Here is a 15,896-nt window from a genome sequence, read left to right on the forward strand (position 1 = left end):
GTGCAGGATTTCTCCAGAATAGCAGCGCCGCTGACCAAGCTAATAGAGAAAAATGCAAAGTTTCAGTGGACGGAGGAATGTTAGCAGAGCTTTCAAAAACTCAAAACATGTTTGACAACTGCACCAATATTAGCCTTACCATCAGGTTCTGGAGGATTTACAATATTCTGTGATGCCTCGAGGGTGGGATTAGGATGCGTTCTCATGCAAAATGGTCGTGTTATTGCTTATGCTTCGAGACAATTGAAAAAGCACGAGCAAAATTATCCTACACATGATTTGGAGATGGCTGCAGTAGTATTTGCTCTAAAACTTTGGAGACATTATCTATACGGCGAAACTTGTGAGATTTATACTGACCATAAAAGTCTGAAGTCTATCTTTCAGCAGAGAGATCTAAATCTTCGGCAGCGTCGTTGGATGGAACTACTCAAAGACCATGATTGTTCTATTTTGTATCATCCTGGAAAAGCCAATGTGGTAGATGATGCATTAAGTAGAAAATTTATGGGGAGTTTGGCACATATAGCCCTGCAAAGAGACTTTTGGCCAAAGATATTCAGAGACTAGAAGATACATGTATCAAATTTAGTGTCAGAAATTCAGAGGCATTATTGGCTTGTGCTCAGGCTAAGTCTTCATTGGTTGAGCGCATTAAGACCACCCAATATGAGGATGAACGATTATGTAAATACAAGCTGGTAAAAGCAAGGATATGATTGTTGAAAGTGATGGTGTTCTTCGAATGGGTGACAGGCTATGTGTAGCAAACGTAGATGGGTTGAGACATGCTATTCTTGAAGAAGCCCACAACTCTAAATACACTATACATCCTGGATCCACAAAAATGTACCATGACCTGAAACAATTTTATTGGTGAGAAGGTATGAAGAAAGATGTTGCTAACTTTATTTCTAGTTGTTTGACTTGTCAGCAGGTCAAGGCTGAGCATCAGCGACCCGCAGGACTACTACAACAAATTGAGATTCCAAAATGGAAGTGGGAAGGAATTACAATGGATTTTGTCACCGGGCTACCACGAACCCTCAGAGGTTATGACTCGGTATGGGTGATTGTAGATCGACTGACGAAATCAACACACTTTTTACCGGTGAAGACTACATATGGTGCAGTCAGGTATGCACAGATATTTATGAACGAAATTGTCCGACTTCACGGAGTTCCAATATCCATCATCTCTGATAGAGGATCATAATTTACCTCACGCTTTTGGAAATCTTTTCAAGAAGCATTGGGTACACGAGTCAATCTTAGTACTGCATTTCATCCACAGACAGATGGGCAGTCTGAACGTACTATACAGATCTTGGAGGATATGTTGAGAGCTTGCATTCTTGAGTTTGGAGGTAGTTGGGATGCTTATCTACCTTTAGCTAAATTTGCTTACAACAATAGCTTCCACTCCAGTATTCAAATAGCACCGTACGAAGCATTGTATGGTAGAAGATGCAGTTCTCCTATCGGATGGTTTGAAGCTGGTGAGACTAACTTATTGGGACTCGACCTAGTACAAGAAGCTATGGACAAGGTCAAGTTGATCAGACAGAGATTGCTTGCAACTCAAAGTAGACAAAAGTCTTATGCTGATAAGAGAAGAAGAGATTTAGTGTTCACAATTGGGGACAAAGTGTTCCTACGAGTCTCTCCTATGAAAGGGGTGATGCGGTTTGGGAAAAGAGGCAAGTTGAGCCCCAGGTTTATAGGACCGTATGAGATACTAGACCGAGTGGGAGCGGTGGCTTATTGTTTGGCACTTCCTCCGGAGTTATCTTTTATTCACCTAGTGTTTCATGTCTCAATGCTAAGAAAATTTATATCAGACTCATCTCAGGTTCTTGAAGCACCAACTATACCGCTTGATAAGAAGTTGTCCTACGAGGAGGAGCCGATGGCTATTGTTGACAGGCAAGTAAGAAAGCTACGGTCAAAAGAAATTGTGCTCGTTAAAGTCTTATGGAGAAATCATACTGTTGAAGAAGCTACGTGGGAAATAGAAGATGTTATGCGAGTCAAGTATCCTCATTTATTTCAGTCTACAGGTACGTACCTGAGCTAAATTCGAATACCGAATTTCATAAGGTGGGGAGAATGTAATACTCATTAAAAGAAAGAGGGTACTTACGTAATTTACCAAAAAATTATTATAAATAAGATTAAATAGGGCAAAAGCCCTATGCTAGCTAAAAGGAACGAAAAAGAAAGAAAGGGCCGAAGCCCCTTTCTCTGGCAAACAAAATCAAACTCTTCTGCGTAAAACCAAGCAGAAGCAAAAAAAGGATTTTGACGGGTCAGAATTAAAGCGAAAAATCAAGAACAAATACAGAAGGTGAGTTGGGGAAAAAGCTTAGTACCGCAAAAGAAGCCACTTCCATCCATTAGTTGTTCAAATCTTCAGGTACTTATTCCACAAATTTGAGGATATATTTTAATGGTTAGAGTTAAATAAGGAGATTGACAAAAGCCAGTGAAACAAGGAAAGATATATATAAATTTTTGTTAATCTTTGGCAATCTGTTGAGGAATCTTAAGCACAAAGTGTGTCTTATGGGTATAGCTTGAGCTTCTCTTTCTGGTAGATTTTAATTTCGATTCTCATGATTGGGAGATTCTATAGAGAAATAGAAATTACACTAGTTCATTCATACTTCTTAAAGAATCAACAGAACTTTATGAAATTGGATTAATAAAATATATGAATATGTTGGAGTTGATAAATTAGTAATTACTCATAGGTGGGTAAATATAATTCGGCGAATTAAGAGTCAAATATGAAACCTCGAGGGTCGGGTATTCTAAATTAGCTATGAATTAGCCTAAACAAGGAAATTAACATGAGATTGATATTATGTAATTATAGATTGATTGGAAGAATTTGTACGAACTGCTCGAGGTGAAGCATTTGGTATTTAGGCATGAGTACTGTGAGTAGTAACCTTACCTCAATTTGTATTTCTACAACTAGCATGATTTACATATGATTTTAATATGAACATGTTACCGACTGTTTTGAATTTGCATGTGAGACAAGTCCTTTACTAGATATGATACTACTATATTTATTTTAGACGATTACAGACATTCTGAATATTCTCATTGTTACTGAATATGTTATACCGTTACTTGAGATAAGATTTACCGTTATCAAAACAAAGTTACATGATTTGATAAGAATCGAAATGCCCTAATTGTTTAAAAATATTTTCCTATGAGTATATACGGATTATAGAGACAAGTATAAATGGGAGTAGACCTAGTGCACCTTGTATTTACCGATTACAGAGTACAGTTATAGCCGTCGCTAGTGGGAAGGTAGAACTAGCATACCGTTACCGATTTCCCTCGAGTAGGGACTACCGTTATATTTAACTTCTTGCGAAGAAGTCCACAGTTATACCGATTACATGATCCGTTCATTGAAACCTCCCAAAATGTGAATACTAATATTATACAATGGTTACCGAGCTTATTACTGAATTGTTAATTATATTTTACTACAAGAAAAACGTGATGAGACTGAAAATGATTTATTGTTTCTGAAAGGTCATTTTTATGTTGTTTTTTCTTTGATATACTAGCATGTTTTCTGACTTGTCCCCAAATTAAAAACGGTTGTGGTTAAGTGTTATTACTCACTGAGCTAGCGACTCATTCCCCGCTAATTTTTTTTACAGAGACAACAGTTGATGCAGGCGAGGATCTCATTAATTAGAGCACACAGGTTGAGAATTATTGGTGAGCCTCGCATTTGTTCGCGTGGGCGGAGACTTTATCAATTGTTATGGTCTTTTCTTTGAATTCTTAGAGCCGCTCCATAGTCATTCTTTTAGTGTCATGAGTATTATTTTTCTATTAGTCTTATGTCGAGTATCATTCTTTATTTTCAAAGTCGGAGATAAATTAGTATTTCTGGTTGTTAGTGGGTTGATCAATAATGGTGAAGACTATTTTGGTTAATTGATAAGTTGTCGATTGTTGAATTGCTATTAGGATGTTTGGTTGTTGATTTGAGACAGGGAAAATTTTTGGGATAGTCCAAAAACAGGGAAAACTCTGTCCGATTTTCTATAAAATTTCCGATGAGGCTTACTTGGGAGCACTTGCTCCTAAGCGCCGGTCACAATCCTAAATTGGGTCGTGACATGTATATGGTGAGGAAAGAGTGATAAAACACGAAGGGTGATGTCGTGCACATTTACATTGATGTATATGGTGAGGAAGAGAGATAAAGCACGAAGGGTGATGCCGTGCACATTTCTAATATTCACACTACAAGAAAGTATAGAATTGGCAACAGTTTTTTTGTAATAACAATCATGTTGTTGCAAAATACAATAAACTGCAACAACTTTATTTAGTTGTTGCTATATCATAGAACTTTTACCCACAAAATTTTTTTTGTTAGCAAAGCTTTAATATTGTTGCCATATTTAACAAATAATATAATAAATTTTAAATAAATATAAATTAGTAATGACTTTTTACCAACAATATTGTGGTTGTTGGCTAAGTTTAATAAGTGACAACAACGTGATTAGATTGTTGTTATATCATTGAATTTTTAACAATAAGTATTTTCTTGTTACCAAATATTTTAGATTGTCGTTGCTATATTTTAGGAGTAATATAATAAGTACTTAAATATTAAAATAATTGGCAATAACAAATATAAGTTGTTGCTATTACCCAAAAGTTTGTGACCTAAAATTTAGTAAATTACTTTTACTTTTCAGCCAAAACAAACGCGCCAAAACTGGTTTCCCTGTTCTATTACTTTTCCCCAAATTCTTTGCGCGCAATTTTAGTTTCCACTGCATCTAGGTTTTCTCTTTTCATTATTCTGCTAAACTAAGTTCTTGCATCTGGTGTGTTCGATTATTCGATCTCCATCGCTGTGTTCTACCCAAAATCTGGTGAGTTCTCGATTTTGATTTCGTTTCTACTTAATGTTTGGTGCTTTCTGCTTTTGATTTAGCTTAACCGTATTCTTCTTCTTAGGTTTTCTCTTTTCAGTTATTGTGCTAAACTTAATTGGTTTTCTTTTTAATTCTTAATCATATTCTGCTTTTGATCCCTATTTCGTTTTTTCTTTTTATGATACTAACGTTTTGGACTAGAAAACAATTGGTTTTGTATTGGGTGTTATAGTTATTTGGATATGGTTTTGGCATTATTGATTTGAGCATTATCTTTGATTATTTTTTTGTCTAGAAGGTACGAAAGTATGAAATTTCAGTTGCAAAACTCCAAATTTTGTAATAGAACAATATGATTTTGTTTTGGATTTTATGGGTAGTTGAATCTGGTTTTGGTATATTTTAGCATTGTCCTTGATTGTTCTTCACTTAGAAGGTCCTTCAAATGAGAAAATTCAATAGCAAATATGATTAGGAAATCCCACATAAACATGTCATCAAGTAACTCAAATTACCATGCCTAATGGAATCACTTTAAAAAATTTAGTTAATCAGATATGCTTTGCTTAAAGTAGAAACTAATTATTCTTCTTAGTTTTAGTTTTCAAAGCTAAAATCTAGAGCTTCTTTACTTTTAGTAGTAGCAGATGCATTTTAGGAACTTCAGATTCTTTTTTTTTCACTTGCTATCTTTTTTGTCGTTATTTTTTCAAGATGCTACTCATCTTCCTTTGCTTCAGTGGCTATTAGTTCAAATTATATGTTTTATTTTAACTATTTTCTAATATAGAGTCTTCTCTAGCTTCTGTTTTAGATAATAAAATAGAGAGAAAGTTAATTATATAGTTTTATATTTCTTGTTTTATATTTCATTATAGGTAAGCATATGATGGATAAGAATTGGCTACTTATTAAGAATAGGACATTACCGGAATACTTGAATGGTGTGGAATGTTTTTTGAACTTCGCATTTTCTAATCCTGAGGTTGGTGTAAGAATCCAATGTCCGTGCATTAAATGTAATAATGTTCTTAGAAAATCACGTGATGAGGTAAAGACTGATTTACTTAGGTGGGGAATAGATCCGACATATGATAGGTGGATTTATCATGGTGAGTCGGATTCATCATCAGATGATGAAATAAATTTTGATACAGATTCAAATTTTGGGAATGATGATGCTCGCACTTTTGAAATGTTGCATGACATGTATCGTGGTGTTCCCTCTAATAGTCGTGAGTTTGATGAGACCACTGACTCTATGTACGATGAGCCAAATATAGAAGCTAAAAGTTTTTATAGGTTATTAAAAGATGCAGAGCAAAAGTTGTATCCAGATTGTGAAAAGTTCTCCAAACTCTCGTTTGTAATGCGTCTTTTTCAAGCAGAATCGGACAATGATGTCATCATAATACAAAGAGAAGATATTGATGGAGTGAGTGTTGAAGCACCTTCTCTTAATAATGAGGAAGAAGTAGATTTATAAATTGGAGATGAATCTGATCATGAAAATGGGGATGACTATAATAATTCTGCAACAGATGAAGAATATCTTTATGAGAAAGAATATATTGAAAACGAGGATGATGATTGGTTGTGATCTTCAACTAGTCTTCAAGACAATTTTGCTTATTTCAATCGCTTGTCGAAATGGTTACTTTCTACTTTCTACTACTTTTATTTTTTATTTTATTTTTTGTGATTTTTGCTTTGTAACTTTATTTGTTTCTAATTATTTCTGAACATATCTTGCATTTTTCTTGTTTTTTTGCTGCCTTCACTTCTACATTTGGCTAATGTCCAATAGTATAATTTTTTTTAATATGTTACAGCCTATCATGACAATAAATGTGCATGTTTCTAATAATATTGAACCTACAGCCGGTGTAGTTTCAAATTTACAGACAGGTAAGTTATTTCATTTGTTAAAATTCTAGCGTTTTAAAATCCCTAGTTTGTACAGGTTTAATTTCTATACACCTATATATTTTCCTATGTTGCTGAAGGAAAAAAGAGAAAGGGAAGGGGAAGACAACAGGGCTTTCATTTCTAAAGAAACGGAAAGACAGTGACAATGGAAAGTTGAAGGTGATTATTCCACCAGATCGAATAGTAGTAGTAGGCCCTGGAGCTAAAGAAAGTCTTCAGCATGCTAGGCATGATGTCAAGAAATGGAAAGAAGTCCCTAATCTAGTAAAAGATAGAATTGTTTCTCACATGCTGGTAATTCTCTATTATTAATGCTGCTTTTGTGAAACTTGTTGGAGAAAAGCAAGAATATTGCCGCGGTCAAGGATCGGGAGTCAAGCCACTAGTAAGAGATCTATGCATGTAACTCAAGAGCAACTGCAAGCACAACAAAAGGAGGTGGAAGTAGAACGCCATAAACGAGAGAGTGTAGAGTGCAAACTAATAGAAGTGGAAAATCAACTTGAGGAGGAGCGGAAAAAACGAGAAGTCATGGAAGCTCGTCTATTGAATGATCAAAAAATGTTAAAAAAGAGAATGATGGCACTAGTATCCCATATGCAAAGTTCAGAGGTATTTCGTTTGTTTAAGGTGTTAAAGTTTCAATTACTTACTTTTGATCCTAAGAATAATTTTATTAAACTACTTGAGAATAAAAGAGATAGCATCACTTTTCCTGTTAGCCATTTTCACACACATATATTACTTTATTCGACTATAGGCATGCCATAATTTTGCATTTGAAATGCAATAGAATAGAACACTAAGCACAAAATGGTCCTGAAGCACATGAAAGTGAATTTGCTATTCTCAGCTATAATAGAAACTAAAGGAGCAGTAAGTTAGATGTGATCTTTGGCGGGGAGCTATTTTGTTGGGGTGCTGGAATACAATTATTCAAGTAAACCATGACTTTCTAATAATTGTCTCTAATTTACTACTACTTCAAGACTTTTTTAAATACTACAATAAGGATATTTCTAAGTCTAATACATGATGATTCTATTTTATCTCCTGTGATACTGATCACGCCCAACTATGCCTTATAAAAGGACAATGCGAACGTTGCAAATATAACCTGAGTATTTATGCCCAGAGTCAAATCCACAGAGAATTAACCTATCAATTACTTTCGTTTGACTTACTAAATTCTTTAGAATCAACTTCCCCAAACGTTGTGAATAACAGTTGATGGTATATTTAATAACTAAGATTGAAAGTCAATAAACAGTTGTAAACTAAATAAGCTTAAGTTGTGAACAATAATGAGAAGGTTCTAAGGTAGTGATTTCCCCTATTGATGGAATCCCTTCTGTTTATGTTTCATATAGATTTACCAACACATCTCTATCAACTATGAACACTCTTTTCACCGTGAATCTCTCCCGAGTAATCACGATAATTTACTAGACGCACTCTCCCGAGATACGCTAGCTGGCTTTATTTATTACAGTTCACTTTAGATTTCACCCAAGACTTCGTTATCCCTAATCCCACCTTTAAACTCGCAGTTATAGATTCCTCCTATACTTTGGGAGTGATGTTGTTCAACAATTACCTAAATATGCACTCTCTCCCGAGTTATGCATACTAAATAGGCACAACTAATTGAGGATCCTGTCAATTAACTACAACAAACACGTAGTTGAACAAATAGAGATTAAACTGGCAAACTATATTAACATAATCAAGAAGTTCATCCTTCAATAGGTTCCATCAAAACCCTAGACAAAAGATTTAGCTACTCATGACAATGGGTAAATAAACTATGAAAATATTCATGATCAAAATTGAAAGAAAAATAAAGAGAAGAAGAAAATATGATGTTTTGGGTGATCTCCCACACTTGTTTTTCTTGCCAAAGTACTTTCTAAAACATTACCTGCCTCCCTTGGACGAATTCTATTGTTTAATATAGGGTTTTGGGCTAAAAATCTCGTGTTTTGCACTTTAGTCCCTCAATTTTTCGCTTCCTATCGCGGTCCTACCGCGGTTACGCCAGGACCGCGACCAACTAGCCTATCAGAATTCGCAACAGCCTTCTGCCGCGGTCCGACCGCGGTTACGCCGAGACCGCTGCAGTCCATCTCCAGTTCTGGTTTTGCTGCCTTCGCGTGGTGCACTTAGCGGATATTGTACGATTGACCTCTTTTTCTCCATAATTGATTCCAAAAGTACTCCATAGACTTATTTTATTGTATATAGCTTGCCAAGCATGAAAAACACTAATCAGAGCATTTTGTTATCACTTTTTATCACAAAAACTATACAAGAAGGTGGTTCTTTAGGGCCTAATTATAGTCCAATTCACCTATTATCAACACCCCACACTTAAATCTTTGCTCGTCCTCGAGCAAGTTGAACCACACTTCTAGGCCTAATCGTTCGATGCATTACCCAGTTTATGTCACACCCGCCATTATGAAAGAACAACCTAAGCAGTGCAACAGCCACACCTCAGATGAAGACTCTAACGCCATGTCATACTCGTGCTTACTCTAGTTACTCTGAGCAGAGGTGAAAACTTGTTTTTTCTTCCTGAGTCACATGCCCTCACATAACATTTCTGAGAGAAGTTCCACACACATAAAATCAAGCAACAAGGAACTATAGATAGAACGAATCCACTCACTCTCAGCAAAGAACATTCACATGCCACACAGATACACCATAAGCTTGCCCTTAGTGTAATACTCTACTAATCGAGTTGTTCAGTCCAAGATCAAGAGGTCTTTATTTGGTTATAATGTAGGCTAAGGGACGGGTAGGATATATTTGGATATAGTGACTAACCTCCCTAAGCACTTTTAATACAATCGTTCCCTTTATTTCAATTTCCCTGTTCAACCCAATCATTCTTCCACACTTGTTTCATAGGCTACCCCCACTTTTCTTTAGGTGCAACTGGCCTTTTTTTTTCATAGCCATTGCACCATTCAAGTATTTTCCTGATTTTCCTTTTCCCACTCCATTACTACCCTACACTTTGACTTTTATATGCTCTTTAACGATTCAAGTGCTTCTACGAGGTACAGGTTCAAACAGTCAAACTATTCAAACACAGGGATGTAGGTTGTTGTAAGGTTATCAAAGAACATGCTTCAGGATCGAAGGGGTTAACTATGACAATATGTACAGGTGGATTCATAATTATACAGGCTACACAAGGAAATGCATCAATCATCTCTAAGACCAAACAACTTCTATTTCGCTTTGCAAACACACAGGGCAAGTTCTAGGTATCGCATGCAAGCACAAAATACAAGTATTTTTCACACACACTTGGCATGTAACTCATTCCGAATTAGTTTGTCAACACACTCACGTGAGCGTTCAAGAAAGACAAGGTGTGCAGAATTAAGGCATAAAATTACGAGTCTACAAACGAGCCTAGACGTCGCACCCTCAAGTTCGTTTTAGTTATTTGCAGGTATATACATTACGGGTCGCATTCTTGCCTTCACTGGCTTGGTTCAATAGAGTCCTAAGGGTCCTAAAAATATTAAAGAAAAATCGACCTAACCCGGTTCAAGAAAAGCCCTTGGAAAAGAACCGTGGTCAAAAGAAAAACCAAGGAGGAATTACTACACTACCTAAAAAGAAAAAAAAAAGAAAAAAAATCTAAATGGACTACTTCCCTCAAGAGTACTGTCCAAGTGGTCCGTCCTCAAGAAGAGTCTCCTACATTTATTTATTTTACAACCAATGTATATGTACACTAACAATACACCACTAAGGCAAGTCTCCCACCCCACACAAAAAGAATATGGCATGTCCCCATGTCATAACACAAATAAAGTGCAGAAGGGTAAGAAGACTTCCCTGAGCGTCACTCAGAGTTGGAGACGGTGCTGGGATCCACATGACAAGCCCTCCCCAAAGCACGAAACCAAGCTATCATCCGGCTCTCAGACCTGGCATGCCGCTAAGACATGGCATCCATACGCACATGCATGCCATCCACCGAGGAGCGAAGATCTGCCACCTCTTCCTCCAAAGAATGCAACATGGGTCGGCTGGACTGTGATCTAGAGAACCCTGCCCCAGTATGGGGTCGTCGAGAGGATCCAGCTCCATCATAGGATCTCCTGGATGGTGCCATGGGTGCTGGGGCGTCATCCTCATCATCAAGCTCAATGGTTGTGGGTGCATCTCTACCCACTGTGATCTTTGAAGCTCTGAATGCCGTTTTTGCGGGCAAAGCTCCATCTGTAGGATTGGTGGGGACACCATCCAGCAGACACAACCTCATCACAAGTGAGGGGAAGTAAAACCCCTTAGATAGCAGAGGTGATCGAAGGATCATTTCATCTCCAATAATTCTCGCCACATCAAAGTCTTTCTTGGTGACGAAGCACCACACCAATAGAGCCCGTAGGTGGTTCACATCTGTCGTGTTGCCCGTGGGAAATAACCGGCTGCAAATAATGGAGAACCAGCACTTAGCCTCATGTGTGAACGACTTGGAGTGAAGGGTAATGTTTTCCTGCAGCCAGATTGGTCGACCCCCTGCGCAGATTGTCGTAATCATAGTGTCCCAAGTGACCCCTTGGGCGTCATGGTAATGATCAATGTCACCAGTGAACTGGGGCAGCTGCAAGACCTGGCGAATCTTCAGAATTGAGGCATCCACCACAATAAAGCCAAATATAACAATTCATCTAAGCTCGAATTTCTAACCCTGAACCAGTGGTTTTGGGTTTACGTCCCCAGCAGAGTCGCCAGAGCTGTCACACCACCTTTTTCCGCCCCCGCGAGGGGCGTAGGAGTTTTTTCCAATTAAAGGACAATCAAAACGGGATTTGTTTATTTATTTCAGAGTCGCCACTTGGGAGATTTAGGGTGTCCCAAGTCACCAATTTTAATCCCGAATCGAGGAAAAGAATGACTCCATATTACAGTCTGCGTACCAGAAATCCGGATAAGGAATTCTGTTAACCCGAGAGAAGGTGTTAGGCATTCCCGAGTTCCGTGGTTCTAGCACGGTCGCTCAATTGTCATATTTGGCTTATTTATCTGATTTTAATACAATTATGAACCGATGTGCCAATTTTAACTTTTTACCACTTTATTATTATTATTATTATTTTTTTTAAAAAAAATTGTGAACATCGTTTAAAACATGTCTTTGGATTACGTCACATGAAATGCACCCACAATCCGGAACACATTTTTATTCAATGTTTTAGGATTTAGATTTGGGTCGCATGAAATGCGCATCCGAGTTTAAGAAGGTAAAATTAATTAAATCGCGCCTAAAGAGTCTAGCGCGTCATTATCTTTGAGGAAGGAAGTGAAATTCACTAAACAATCCATCCCAAATTCTAAGTAATTTTTTTTTAAAAATAATTAAATAAATAAATGAGATTGGAGAATTCTGTAAATTTTTGTATTATTTACATCTATTTATTTTTAGCGAAATCCTTCCTTATTTTAAGAATATCCTTTAATGACTACCTTTTTATTATTACTAAGTTTGTCTATAAATATAAAATCAATATCTACATTCTTGAAAATAACATATTAAATAGAAGAGAAAAACAAATATTAACAGAAAGTAATAAAAATTATAATCATAAATACAACATGGAATAGTCAAAAAATACAAAAAAAAAAAAAACTAATTATCCCATAGTTGGATTAAAATTCAAATTGTTAGTAAGACTTAAGCTTATTGAAACTAATTATTTACAAATACTGAAAATTGAAAGAAAAAAAAAACTTGATTACTAAACCATATTTCTAAAAAAATTAAACAATTTAACCTTAACTAACTTTGTTTTAATTCACATCATGTCCTAATACTTGATTCGCAAACTAATTCATGTTTTAACTGAAATTAACTACATAATTCCGATTAACTTATCGTTGACGAAAAACCTTATGAATAAGGAACTTAGTCAATTTTTGCCAAACTGATTCAATAACGCCATTTTTTACGTTATTTCTTCTATTTTTATTATTAAACAGTTTTAATTAATAATCGGGCTTAAATATATTTCCTAATAATCTGGTTAAGGCGTTATTTAATATGTCTCTATAATATGCCTAGTTATGCCAAATGACAGTGATTTACAGAATAATAATACATGAATGACCTAAATACAATACAAAAAAAAATTAAACTAACTTAAAAATTTAACACTCCATTCTTCATTTCAGCTTACAAAATGCCAAAATTACAGTTGTGTACCTGATATTGTCAATATAAGAAGAAGAAAGTCAGCAACGTAATACGTAACACAGCAACAACAACAATAACCAGCAATAACCAGTCAACGAAAATCCCAGTGACAGATTTGAAAAATTCAAAATAAAATCCAGGAATGCCGAAAATAACGGACAGAAACCAAGGGAAATTTTCAGATTTTTGAAAGGCTAGTTAATCTTCAACCCTTAATTTCTACACCTGTATACCAGAATATTTATCAGGTGTGTACTACTTTCTCTTCTAATTTTCAATTTTTTTCTTTGTATGTTTTTCTTTTCTTTTCTTGAGAGTTTCAATGTTTTTTCGGAATAAATGTTCAGCTCCTTTTTTTCTCTAATCTCTCTTTTTTCTGTCTGTCCATATCTGATTTCAAGACTTCATATATATAATCTCATCCCATAAATCTTTTAATCAATTAAAATCAATACTTTTTCTCTACCCAACCCATTATCTTCCCACTCATCCCCATTACATTAAATAAACATATCACACCACCCCATTATATTTTGTCCCCCATGCCTAACATAAAATAATGCAAGATTCCCCCACTAAATTTTGTCTTGTCCCCCCTTTATATTAAATAACCATATCACAACCCACCCCATTTCATTTTGTCCCCCATGCTTCAAATAAACAATTACAAAATATACAATTCCTAAACTACCCCTCCGACCCTATTACAAATTACTATTTTACCCCCGAAAGTACTATAAATTACCAACTACCCATCAGCTATAACACATCAATTAATCAAACTTAACCAAAATATAGACAATATGATTAATTTCTAACAATGTTCAAACAACAAATTTCATGAACATGAATTCTTCAACATTTCAACAACAAATCACATGAACATGATTTCTTCAACATTTCAACAACAAATCACATGAATACAAATTGAACAACAAAGAACAACTAAAATTTGATTGAACAATATTTTAGCAACAAACAATCCTATTTTCGGATTCAACAACAACAACAAACAAGTATATTTAGATTTCTAAATTCAATCATATTGAACTTAAAACACTCTAACAACATTACAACAAACAATTCTTATATTAAACTTTAAACAAGATTATGAGACCAATTCAAGAAATAATCACAAATGGTAAACAAGAAATCAAACTATAAACATTTCGGATTCAAAATCAAACAAACATAATATGAACATGAATTAAATCTAAAAATAAAAACGACGGATTCAAATGACTAAACCAACATACTTCCCTCATTACAACTAAATTCTTTTAGGCAAATGACAAAACAAAAACTAAGAAGAAACAATTATGAATTTAAACTTGAACTTAATAATATTAACAATTTCCGGAAAATACATCAAATACATGAAACAAATTGAAGAAACAATTAATTAAATTTCAATTTGAATCTAACAAATATTAAACTAACAAATATTCACTTAAACAATAATACAAACATGAAATAAACATGAAAACAACTAATTAAACTTCTATTTTGAAATCTGAAAATTAATTTTAACAAAGCACATGAACATGAACAAACTAGAAAAACGATTTCAACGATGAACAAACAAAACAAGAATCGAATCATTTAACGATTTTGGGTCCGACAAATATCAAACAAAAAATATGTACAAAATTTGAAACATAAACCAACTAACCGATTCAAAAACAACGACGAAGACGAAGATGATGAAGCGGCATGAAGCAGCGATAGGAATTGCTGCGACGAGCAGCAGCAACAAATGGAGCAGCAACTGCGGCAACCATGGCAGCAGCTGTCCGTCGAGGAGGACGACGGGGAGAAGAAGAAACATCGGCAGAAGCAACGTGGGCAGAAACGATCAGCAATGGCGCGTTTGAACGATGAGGAGACAGTTGCGGCGAGCAGAAGGAGTAGAAGAAACAGCCGCGACAGTAGCACGAGCAGTTGACGCAGCAGCAGCTTAATGAAGAAGCCATCGCGAACTCGACTGGACTGAAGCAGTAGCATCGCTACTGCTTGACATCGAAGCTTGAAATGGACGCAGCAACAGCTCGGACGCGAGGAGGAGCAGCGGCGACGGTGTGGTTTGGACGATGAAGCAGTGGGCAGTCCATGGTCGAGCTTGAGCTCGTCAATGGAGAAACAACGCTGGGGCGATGGACTATCGTGGTGGTTGTGTCGTTTGGTTGTGTATGTGTGTGTGAGTGTGACGACGTGGGGGGTGTTCGTGGGGGAAGATGGTCGACGTTGCAGGCTGGGGTTTGTGGGGGGAGGCAGCCATGGATGGGGTGTTTTGAAGTTTTGAGGAAGAAGAAGGAAAATGAGGGGGGGGGGTGGCGGATGACTTAGTAGTTTTAGGGGTTTCTCTTCTAATTTTTTTTTTATTTTGTTTGTAAAATAATAGGGGTGTTGGGTTATGGACTGGGTCAACCCAGTTCGAAATGGACTGGGTTGTAGGGAAGATTGGGCCATTTTTTGGGCCTATGGCTTGAAATCGAAGAAGAGGCCCAATTCCGACTTTCTTTATATTTTCGCTCTCTTTCTTCTGTTATTTCTCTAAAACTAAATTATAAAAATACTTAAACTATTATTAAGAACTAAATTAAGTTATAAAAGCGCAAATTAACTTCCAATAACAATTAACGCACAATTAAGTATTAATTAAGCATAAAATTGTATATTTGGACATTAAATGCTAAAAATGCAAACGATGCCTATTTTTGTAATTTTTAATTTTTGTAAAACAAATTTAATTACTATCAATTGTAGAATTAAATCCTACATGCAAAATGCGACATATTTTTGTATTTTTT

The 15,896-nt window shown here is 35.8% G+C and overlaps 1 protein-coding gene and 1 long non-coding RNA gene across 2 annotated transcripts; both read left to right on the forward strand.

Moving 5' to 3' along the window:
- The first annotated feature begins 1,540 nt into the window (after nt 1–1,540).
- Nucleotides 1,541–3,730, forward strand: LOC142165382 (uncharacterized). Its single transcript, XM_075223948.1, has 2 exons — nt 1,541–2,060; nt 3,693–3,730. Exons 1-2 carry the CDS (start codon nt 1,541–1,543, stop codon nt 3,728–3,730), a joined length of 558 nt encoding a protein of 185 aa, XP_075080049.1.
- Nucleotides 3,731–4,633: 903 nt separating this feature from the next.
- Nucleotides 4,634–7,584, forward strand: LOC107774186 (uncharacterized). The gene is made up of 2 exons (XR_001645446.2): nt 4,634–4,931; nt 5,813–7,584. It is a non-coding gene; the product is annotated as an uncharacterized LOC107774186 (long non-coding RNA).
- The last annotated feature ends 8,312 nt before the right edge of the window (nt 7,585–15,896 follow it).

This window comes from Nicotiana tabacum, chromosome 10, assembly GCF_000715075.1.
Source record: "Nicotiana tabacum cultivar K326 chromosome 10, ASM71507v2, whole genome shotgun sequence".
NCBI classification, from domain to species: domain Eukaryota; kingdom Viridiplantae; phylum Streptophyta; class Magnoliopsida; order Solanales; family Solanaceae; genus Nicotiana; species Nicotiana tabacum.

Bases quoted from the DNA above. Each gene is read 5' to 3' on its own strand.
- LOC142165382 (XM_075223948.1), top strand. From the start codon at position 1,541: ATGGACAAGGTCAAGTTGATCAGACAGAGATTGCTTGCAACTCAAAGT. The intron at 2,061-3,692 runs GTACGTACCTGA...TTTTTTTTACAG, and splicing joins TCATTTATTTCAGTCTACAG to AGACAACAGTTGATGCAGGC.